General features: G+C 39.5%; 1 protein-coding gene across 1 annotated transcript; it reads left to right on the top strand.

The window, feature by feature from the left end:
* The first annotated feature begins 5,410 nt into the window (after positions 1-5,410).
* Positions 5,411-10,899, top strand: btbd17a (BTB (POZ) domain containing 17a). The gene is made up of 3 exons (XM_053639186.1): positions 5,411-5,578; positions 8,626-8,987; positions 9,879-10,899. The coding sequence occupies exons 1-3, from the start codon at positions 5,411-5,413 to the stop codon at positions 10,897-10,899; spliced, it is 1,551 nt and encodes a 516-aa protein (XP_053495161.1).
* The last annotated feature ends 672 nt before the right edge of the window (positions 10,900-11,571 follow it).

The raw sequence follows: 11,571 nt of genomic DNA, 5'->3' as shown, positions 1-11,571 counted from the left end.
AACTCTCTTGCTGGGTTAAATATTACCTATACTTTGGGTTATTTCCTGCCTCATTGCCTTGCTACTTTTATATTTAATAATAACAACAACAATAATAAATAAAAGATAGCAATAGCAAAGCAATGTAATATTATAATTATTGTTGTTCTGTAATACAATCATACAAAAAGGCCACTGCAAATGTGATTTTAACGAGTTTTCACACTTTTTTCTGAAACAAATTATGACTGGATGCCGATGTCTGAACATACACTTGACATCCAACACCCGCCTCTCCCACTAACATCCCCCATGACAATCAGTCCAAACATTTAGAGTAATCAAGAACCATCTACAGCCACAAGAACAAGAAGGAGTCCTGCAACAGATGGTCCTTTAAAGGAGTCATATGATTTTTAAATGTTTTTAAACGTTAATTATCTTCTTTATTGGGTGTAATAGAATAGGTTAATGTGCTTTAATGTTCAAAACATACATCATTTGTCAAATAATGTACATTATTGCAGTACCTCTATTCCTAGGCTGTCTGAAACGCTCTGATTTCTCCAAAGCCCCTCCTTCTGAAAAGCCCAGAGAGCTCCAATTGGCCAGCTGACCCATTGCGTATTGATTGGCTAAAAGCCTCACGAGTGAGGTGGAAATGTAACGCACGTTGGCTCAGCTGTAGCCTCCAAAGCTTCTAAAGCAATTCTACGCTCCTAAGCAACATGTTGTTGGATTTACCGTATCAGTTCGAGCCCGAGTCAGAAAATATGGATGATCAAGTGGAACCAACTTTGCAAGCACGACTTGAGCAGAACGTTTCACAGTGCTAAGTTTTTATTTTCTAACTCTCTCACCTTTCAGATACGATGTAAATTCTGACACCCCTCCGGCGGTCTGCTAAACTTTGCTATATACACAGCTTCTGTGTGTACGTAGGTACTCGTGCGATATACCTTTGGAAAGCTAAGATTCTTCTGATTCGATTGATATAAACCGTTTCAAAATACAATCGCAACAACAACAGCTACAATCAGCGTCTCTGTCAGACCACTAACATACAAACAAACACTTACAAAACTGGGGCAACTTAGCAAACTTTAGCTAGCACGTTAGCAGAGGTCTACAACTGAGCCACAACACAAAACTCCGCATTTGAACAGCAGATACGTCATAAAATAATCAAATACACTTACAGGTTCTGATTCAGAAGCACAAGATTGTCCGAGCAAAAAGAAAATCACCACACTTCTCAGGAGTAGCCTTTGTGTGTAGCCTGCCTTGTACTCGCCCAGGTTCAGGAAGCTGTCCTCCGTAAAATGTGCTGTGCACAAGCAAACGTTTGGATTGTACTGCTCAGGAACAGCGTTATAAATAAACAGTAACCACTGATTCCTAATTTCGTCCATTTTTTTGAACGCTAAACAAAGGGTTTTTGCTTTTGCACTGAAACACAAAGTGTCTCCACGACATGGCGCCTGAATCCACCGAAGCCTCGCCTTACTCTGACCACCTCCCGAGGTTCGTTTGTGCGTCCGTTTGTGGTTCGATTTCTTCGTGATATGTGAAAGCAACGAGATCCCGGTCCGCTTTGCTTTTCGATTCGACATGTGTACCTGGAGGCTTGCCGTACCTGCAGCCATGTTCCATCACTGCTGAAAACAACACAAAACTTTTCACCATGTCAGGTGGCTTGGTCGTGTGGTCTCGACTCGGATGAAATTTTGGGTTCGAGCTCACGTCTGAGTTCTTATGAAGTTGTGGTGTGAACAAGAACGGGTCTGAGATCACTTCATTGCTGAAGATGACCAAAAAAAGAACCGGGTTCTCTTTTGAGTCCACTATATTGTGAACACCAAAAGCCCTGAGGTCGCTTTCAGCTGGTTCCCTTTCTGGTTCATTTTAAGTGAATTGGGTTTGGTTCTTTTAAAACGAACTACATGTGAAAACACCCTAAAAGAAAAATAAAGTGCACCTCCTATTGCATCAATTCTCTATATAAAGGGTGAGTCAAATAAAAACCTTAAAAGTGTGACACTGAACGTAATGTAGATTTTGTAGAAAAATGACACTTTTGTGGCACCTATTTGCAATAAACAATGCAAAATAAAAAAAATAAAGTTTTCATTTGACTCACTATCAGGTTCAGTGCTAAACTGTATTTTACGTAAATCTTATCTAATATTATGCCATGCACAAATATATAAACACACACAAACATAACCCTGGACCTCGACGCTGCCTGAACGCCATGTCAGGGAAATTTAAATCGGTGCTCATATATTCACATCACTGACTAGTGGAACAACAGGAAAGAGGATGTTGTCTAAATGTGTCTCTTTAGATTAGGATCAGACTGCGCCTGACAGTGAGGATCCTTCTCACATCATTTACCTCAGAGCATTTCACTCTTTATTCTCCCTCACTCTCTCTCCGGTGTGTGTCGTAGCTGTCTTCTACTCAGCACATGTCTCTGATCCTCTAGCTGGCAGTAACCAAGTAACATAAGCTCCACGTCTAGAGAGGGGCTTCCTCCAGCTGCTGTCCTTTCAGCTTGACTAGATGAAAAGGAGCTAAAGATCCTTACGCACACTGGACTGGGGAAATGGATATTACACTGGCTCAGCTCTGACTCTCCACCTGCCCACATAAGCTTAACGCTTAAAATAGCACAGCGATGGACACCATGTGTCGTGGCACAGTACAAAAAAAACAACAACCAAAAAACAAAATCACAATGTCTGCGATAACAACTACCAGACAGTTATAATGCACAAATGTAAAATTGCATAAATTAAAATGTAACATATGACTTCCTGTTTTTTATTCGGAAAATAAATAAATAAATAAATAACCTATCTATCTATCTTAACCCCAGATTTAAGATAGATAAGTTACAAGCAAGAATGATCGGAAATTGTGTTATTACTCCTGGGTGAGAGGAAGTTTGTTTTCTCAGGTAGAAAAAAAAAGGTTTAAAAGGGGGAAATATATATATATATATATATATATATATATATATATATATATATATATATATATATAAATAATTAAATAAATAAAAAAGTTAAGTTTTCTACACTTCTGCTCTTGTAGAGCTATACAATAGGAAAGAACTTTTCCCAGTCTATCAGAACATTGGAAAAAATTTCAGATCTATTTTGTAACAAATTTTTTTTCCCGATCATATTTTGTAACAAATTTCCCCCCCCCCCCCATAATGCAACCCTCCACCCCCCAGTATTGCAGTAAGTAAATAGTAAGTGTTATTTAATTTAATTTACTCTAAGACTGTCAGTTCCACTACTTTTCTGTACGACATACCCAGACTTCATTTTTTTTTTTTCATCCGGAAGTGTGTGAGGAGAAATTTGTCATCTAGAGCCAAAAATATTGGTCACATGTACATTACAGCGCAGTGAAATTCTTTTCTTTGCATATCCCAGCTTGTTATCACAGGCCCAGCAGTGGCAGCTTGGCGGTGCTGGGGCTTGAACCCCCAACCTTCTGATCAGTAATCCAGAGCCTTAAACAGGTTAATGAAGACAGAGAGACAACTTATTATACCACAGTATTGTAAAAAAACAGCAAAAAAACCCCAAAACAAAACTCTTATCTTGTGTGAGTAGATGAAACTACACCGTCAGAGATAGTGTAAATGAAAACACAACCGGAGATGGCACTTTATGCAGTGTTCTTTAAATCATTTTGAAATAAGTGGTGATCCATTTGACTATTGATGCTGATATGATGTTCTCTTGTGTTTGCACACATACTACACTGCTACACACACACACACACACACACACACACACACACACACACACACACACACACAGTGACCTCTGATGCTACTTCCTCTTCACAGCTGCTGCCTCTACTGATCGATATTGTACAATGCCGACAGGCAGAAAAAGTCCAAATCTATGGTAACTGTCAGTAACTTTCAGATCTGCTCATCAGTGGAGGCTCAAACACTGGACTGGTGCATTGGAACGGCTGACCCAATTAATCCAGAGCATCCAAAAGTGATAGCACTGTTTGGTGCCATCAAACCTCCAGCCAGGGCAAAAACAACAAGAGTTTGTGTGTAAGAAGTAAGAGATTGCATGAAAGACAGAGGAATGATGTGTGTGTTTGGACCTGGACTCTATTCACGCATCTACCTGTTGTTCCTGCTGATGTCCATGTGGCACTACATCAGGCCTCTGTGCGGAGGTAAGAGGATCCTACCAGTTCCCGTGTGGCATTTCGTCAATCAAACAAAAGGAGATAGATTTTTAAAAAAGGAAAGCGCTCTAATAATATTTTGGCTACTTATTAAAGCTCTAGAACTTTCTATTCCTGAACGTTCCGCCATGGAGCACATTATTTATTAAAAGTGTGATTAGATTCCAGCTGATTTATTTCTGAGGTATTAAGGTTTCAAGTAACATGTCAAACATGGTTAATAACTACTGTACTACTGTAAGTGCTCAATAAAACAAAATATATAATAACTTTAATAATAGCTGGTTGTGTTTTCCAAGACTGCAACAAAATAAAAACAACAACTTTAATAGAAAGAATATACAGTACATGAATGTGCAATTTCTAAAACTTCCCCCATGTCTACCTGCTATCTAAATAGCCTAATATCACTTACAGTAGCTAACTAGTTAACTGCTACCATTTGTTGCATGTTGATACGAACAGATTTCGGCATCGACGGCTCAATTTGCATTACATTCTTATAGCTTTTTTCTTGTTAACATTAGCCTATCAAACCTATCAAAGTACACCGTAATACCTACAATTTATCTACCGTACTGCAAAATCGATTAGTTTTTCAGAGATTTGTAGTGGTTCTAACTGTTTTTAATGAGTTTCTGGTGGTCTGTAGTGAGACAGTGGAACATTTTGATCGTAATGCTTCCTGTGGCTTGTCTACTTTTTTCTGATGGTAATCATCTGCCTGTGAAAGAAGGCATATGGGCTGATCTGGTGGTTTTTTTCATATTTAAAAGGTCATATTTCATATTTATTATGTCAGAGGTTCTCATACTCTTTACATTCAGGGACCCCTTTAATTTTAATAATAATAATAATAATAATAATAGTAATTATATATATATATATATATATATATATATATATATATATATATATATATATATATATATATATATTTTTTTTTTTTACAAATGTCCCCCTTGGTACAGATTTACACATTTATTTTAAGAAAAACCTTTAAAAAGTCAAATTAGCCACAATATATCAGCCAGAGCGTTTTTTTTTTAATTATTATTTCTGAACTTCCCGCCCATTTTCATTAAAATGGCATTAGATTCCAGTTGATGTTATTTATAGTTATTTATTTCCCCACGCAACATTTTCCACTGATGCTCAACATCGTATTAATGAGAAATCCAGCATAGAAGTAGTGGAGATGTTGGTGCAGACGCTGGACTCAAAGTCCCAGAATGCCATGCAACTATATGGCACAGCTGCGCTGAGTTACGGCAGAGACTCAACTCATTTACGTCCGCAAGATGACGAGCGGGACGGCATTGCTAGTGGCATGAAAGTTGAAAAGTATAAGAGTATAAGCATAAAAGTATGAAAGTTGAAGGTTTAGAAGCTGATCTGTTTGAGTAAAGTGTACAGATGAGGAGGTGAAAGAGCTGGACAGAGTAAAAGACTAAAGCGCCGCTGCATTGCTCTCTTTAGCTAGAGGGCTAAATGTCATTGCACCACTATTAGGAGGTAGTTGAATGGCATTGTGTGTAAAGTAGTAAACCTTAAAGAAGTGACAACAGTCAGTGCAAGAAGTTTAAACAACAACAACAAAAGTCACCTCAGGATTTCATTACAAAGTCAATCTCGGACAACACTGAAGACCACGTGTTAATTATTAAGATTAATATACAAGTTGTCGCAAAACCCCCCAAAAGATCTGCTTTAGTAGGAGCTTGCACAATGATAAATTTGTAGCTATATGCTCCTCTTACTTGCTAGCTACATTAGACTTGTAGCTATGGTGCAAAAAAAAAAAAAAATAGAAGCAAAGGGTTTTTTAAATGATTTTTTTTTTCAATTTTGACTGTTTTTGCAACCACTGAGCAACCACTGCTACTCTTACCATCTGCAGTGAGTAGTGTGTGTCTAAGATATTAAAGCAGAATATATTCCTTTCGATTTTTATAGAACTATAGAAAGTTATAGAATTTTTTATTTTACTCCTTTGACTAAACTTTATGTGACGTGAGAAACGGACATTTATTTAATCTGTTTGCCTTTTGCTGGTGCTGATTAGTTTATGATACACCATGTGGTTATTTCATGATCATATGATTATTTATAACAGGTGAATGGTAACTAGGACACACTAGGTTTGCTCACATGGGTGTGGTACCACACACACACACACACACACACACACACATACAAGTGCACCATGGGTAGAGCCAATTTCTATTAACACACCCCAGTGCACAACTTCGAAACTTCATGCACAGCACAGAGAAATCAATCTAGTCAGCCTGAAGCGTGTTCACTCAAGCATGTAATTTTAATTATGAAAATCAGTAAGGGCAGGCAGGACACACTGAACATTCATTGTGGCTTAGACAATTTAATTATATTGTTGTGAGTGTCATTATTATGGTAAATGGTCTGCACTTATATAGCGCTTTTTTAACCTTAGTGGTTCCAAAGCGCTTTACACTGGTTCTCATTCACCCATTCACACACACACACACACCAATGGTAGCAGAGCTGCCATGCAAGGAGCTAACTTGCCATCGGGAGCAACTTGGGGTTCAGTGTCTTGCCCAAGGACACTTCGGTATGTGGAGTCACGTGGGCCGGGAATCGAACCGCCAACCGTATGATTAGTGGACCACCCACTCTACCACCTGATCCACAGCATTTATGACGTTAACCTCTTATGCTGTTTTTCAAATAATACAAAACAATTACACTGACAACAATTTGGATTTAAATACAAAATATCTGATTAAGAAAAACAAAGCAAATTACATTTAATATAATCTCTTCACACAGTGTAGAGTATACATAATCTGTATTGAAAGATCTAGTGTTCTCTGTGGCAATGTTAAACCTAGCATCATTAATACTAGCTAACGTACCTAGCCAGCTAGCTAACCACTAGCATTTGTCACAGATAGACACGAGCAAGTATCAAACGCTTGATTTGCATTGTCATGTTCTTAGTGATTTTTTTTTTTTTTTTTTTTTTTTTGATTTAACAGTAGTCAAATCTGTCAAAATACATTTTTTATTTTCTTCATCACTAATGTTATGTTGGCTACTAGTAAATTAGCTCGTGTTTGTCCTAGACATGAGTGTGAGATTATTTACTGGAAGGCTAGCTAAATTAGTTAACAATCTTATTTTAACTAATTTAAACTTAATATTAAATTTTACCTATCATTTTAACTTAATTTAATTTTAACTATAGTATTTTGTACTTTGCATGTTTTTGAATAGCAGTATTAACCTTGACTCCTGGAGAGCTGTACTGTAGCTATTTATACAGCCAGGTCCATAAGTATTTGGACAGTGACACAATTGTACACTTACTCCAGGCATTTCGGTGTTGGCCAGTGCATTTCTTCTTTTTAAGAATGTACCAAATTGTTGATTTGGCCACTCCAAAAGTTTCTGCTGTCTGTCTGATAGGTCTGTTTATTTTGCATGTATATTTTCAGCCTAATGATGGCTTCCTTCACTTGCATCGACACCTCTTTGGACCGCATATTGAGAGTTCCCTTGAACAGCTACCAAATGCAAATTCAACACTTAGAATCAACTCCAGACCTTTTTAACTCCTTCATTTGTAGTGAAATAATGAGGAAACAGGTCACACCTGGCCATGAAACTGCTTATCAGGCAATTGTCCAATTACTTTTGAGTCTGTGAAAATGGAGGGACTCTGTAAAAATATCGCTGAAATTCCTAAACGGTTAATGCAATATTTTTGTAAAACCCCTTGAATTAAAGCTGAAAGCCTACACTTCGCTGACATCTTGATTGCTTCATTTCAAATCCATTTTGAATGGTGGTGTAGGTGGTGTACAGCAGGCAGAATTATGAAAATTTTGTCACTGTCCAAATACTTATGGACCTGACTGTATGACCTACCTCACATTTTTCATTCAGACAGCCATTCCTTAATTCATCTTCAGTGAAAACTTGATCCTAGCCAGGGTCAGGCGTAAAGTGGGAATACACCCTGGATGGGATGTTGTTCAATGAAATATTGCTGTCTGGTTCCCGCTTATTAAATGACTTTTGTGGACACCGTGGGCTGACTTTAAGTCCAAACGTTATTTAAATATTTACACGGGGAGAGTTACACGTATAAGTGTTTATGTACGAAGGTGTTTCTTCCTGTTCATCTCACTGTTCACGATCTATATTTTTAATCCATCTAGTATTTCTTGCTGGTTGGCTGGAAGAGGTTACTCTCAATTCGAGCAAATACTTTTCGTCTAATCCTAATAACAATCACTTTATTGACTCTTAGTACATCCTGTATGCATTATGTATCATGCATTACTCATAGTGCTCTTCATTATTTGCTTTATTAGTTTAATATTACTTTTCATTTCAGATGACAAACAGGAAGTAGTGGTCTAGTCACATTTTTGGACCTGTACTATTCCGTATAGTTCAACAGATACAGACTCGCCATATCGCTCTGTATCCGATGCAGGTCTGTTGAGGTTGGACGAAGAAGTGGACAACGGCGTCTCCGTGATCGGTCACTCTGAGCATTTAAAGGCACAGCTGGAGGCTCTACTGCTGCACGGGAACAACAGCGACGTGTCTCTGCGTGTGGAGACGACAGACGGGGATGAGGTGAAGGTGATCCAAGCCCACAAGCTCATGCTGTCTCTGCAAAGCCGTACCTTCCTGAAGCTGCTTGAGAAGAGGAACAGCAGCACGCTGGTGCTGAGAGAGAGTCCAGAGTGCACCGCCGTTTTCGAGAAGTTTATCAGGTGAAGGGAAGTTAGAGGACAAATAAAATATTTACTGTTTTACATAGATTAGGAGTGTCCATCTTTGGTCATGGAGGGCTTTACAAACAAAGATTTGTGGCCTTCTTGGCCATGTGTGCTAAAGAAGGTATGATACTAAACTCCAGGATGAGAATCTGATATCCCTTTATTTGTCCCATATAAATTACAGGACAGTGAAATTTTTTGCATATATCCCAGCTTGTTAGGAAGCTGGGGTCAGAGCGCAGGGTCAGCCATGATTTGGCACCCCTGTGGCAGAGAGGGTTAAAGGCCTTGCTCAAGGGCCCAACAGTGGCAGCTTGGTAGTGCTGGTGCTTGAACTCACAACCTTATGATCAGTAACCCAGAGCCTTAACGTAACTTAGATTAGATTTATTAGGTTTATGTTTGATTACAAAGTTATTCAGTCAATCAGTTTTTGTACATTTTTCCATTCAGTTTATTTAAAAAAAATAACAATTTTTCCTAACTATAATATTCTCTTTTACATGAATAGAATGGAACAGGTAATAGAAATATACATTGACCACATTTTGGTTTGAGGTTAACCCACCCACACAAATGAGCCAAATGTCCCTCACAACATTAAAACTACATTTGCAGAAACATTTGTTCCCCAACAAGATACAAAAACAAGATATAAAAACATGCAAAACTGATAGTAAGTTGCATCTACGATCTATTTTATGTGGTGAAGGTGTTATGACACATGTCTTAAAGCCTTCGATGGGTCACATGACATGGTAATATAAGCTGGAAGAGTCGGTTCGGGTGCTCTGAACTCTGATATTCGTATTGTATTAACAGCTGAAACAGTGTGTTTGGTGCATTCCTGTTTCAGAGTCTTAACACAGTGTTGTCTCTCGGCAGGTATTTGTATTGTGGTGAACTGTATTTGCGTTTGGATGAAACCTCTGCTCTGCATGAGCTGGCCACCAAATACGGTGTCTCAGTTCTCCAGCATGGCTTGACTGAATACATGATCCAGAATCTGGCCAGTGCTTCTCTGGGCGGTCACGTGGTGCGCTGGTACGAGTATGCAACCGGAGAGGGCGACGCCAGCCTTCGTGCCAGCTGCCTGCAGTTCCTGTTGCGGAACGTGACGTCGGTGTTACGGAGCTCGCAGTGGCCATCGGTCAGCTCCCAGCTGCTGATGGCGCTGCTGCAGCGTTCTGATCTGGTGCTGTACAGCGAGCTCGAGCTGTTTAAGGCCCTCGAGACCTGGCTGATGCACAATGAGCCAGACAACGTGACAGTGGAAAATGTACTGCGTGCAGTGCGTTACCCAATGATCCCACCACGTGAGCTGTTCCGCTTGCAGCGTGAGTCGCAGGTGCTCTTGCGCTACTACGAGTCAGTGCGTGATCTCCTCTACATGGCCTACCAGTTCCATGCAGCACCCCCACCACAGCTTGCCAAGTTTTTTGATGTGAACTGCAGCCTGTTCATCCCACGCAACTACCTCGCATCAGCATGGGGCAGCGCGTGGCTCATTAACAACCCAGCACGTGACGACCGCACGGCCACCTTCCACACACAGCTGGGCCCGAGTGCCCATGACTCCAGCAAGCGTGTGATTTGGAACGCACTGTTCTCACCACGCTCACGTTCTGATGGTAACCCACGTATCATAATCACACCTGCCAACTCCAGCCCTGACTTCGCCGGGGTCATCTTCCAGAAGACGGTGATCGTGTGTGTGCGGCAGCAGGGGCTTCTGGTGGTACGCCGTGTGTACAACTTCCACCAAAGCACAGAAGAGAACGGTGACTTCCTGACTGACAGCGACCTACATGAGAGCTCTTCTGAGTATTTGGTGGACGGCTGGCTGCACCTGCACGTTATTATCAAACCCGTCTATCAGACACTTATCTCCACAAAAATAAAATAAAAATGGTCTCCTATAAAAAATACAAGCGATGGAATGATTTACATGTCTCATTTACTCTGTTTTCCCATGATAATCAGCAAGTAAGAAATGCTGTTTCTCTTGAGATCCCTCAGCAAATTTGTAAAGGTCTTAGGACAGTTAAACATTGTTTTCCTGAGAAAATTACTTCATAAATTTGAGATAGCTAAATGTTTTCATGAAACATAATAAACTGAATGTACCGTAGATTAGCTTATTGAGGTTTTTACTTAATATTTTCATTTCTCCTCAACAAACTTGACTTTATATACAAGAACAGAGCAAATCACTATTGTTTTTCATGCCATGACAAAATATAGTAATTCATTCATTAAATAATGTTTTTAAATGTACAAATACAAAATTTCCGAGCATCCGCATTGAAAACGATAGAATAAACTGTGACGGATGTCAATGAGACTTAAAATTTTTGGGGACATGATTAATGTACCTTAGATTCTAACATAAACAACATAAACTTTTTTCTTTTTTCCCAGAAGAAACACCATCAGCCATCCATGTAGCCGTCCATCCATCTTCTATACCGTTTATCCTTCAAGGTTGTGGGGAACCTGGAGTCTATCTCAGGGAGCATCGGGCACAAGGCAGGGTACACACTGGACAGGGTGCCAGTCTATCACACATACACACACT

Source organism: Ictalurus furcatus, chromosome 13 (assembly GCF_023375685.1).
Source record: "Ictalurus furcatus strain D&B chromosome 13, Billie_1.0, whole genome shotgun sequence".
Classification (NCBI taxonomy): domain Eukaryota; kingdom Metazoa; phylum Chordata; class Actinopteri; order Siluriformes; family Ictaluridae; genus Ictalurus; species Ictalurus furcatus.
This window is presented reverse-complemented; position numbering and strand designations above follow the sequence as displayed.

Excerpts from the sequence above, each read along its gene's own strand:
- btbd17a (XM_053639186.1), top strand. The coding sequence starts at position 5,411 with ATGTTGGTGCAGACGCTGGACTCAAAGTCCCAGAATGCCATGCAACTA. Across the intron at positions 5,579-8,625 it reads ATAAGAGTATAAGCATAAAA|TCACATTTTTGGACCTGTAC; the intron begins GTATGAAAGTTG and ends GTAGTGGTCTAG. Across the intron at positions 8,988-9,878 it reads GTTTTCGAGAAGTTTATCAG|GTATTTGTATTGTGGTGAAC; the intron begins GTGAAGGGAAGT and ends GTCTCTCGGCAG.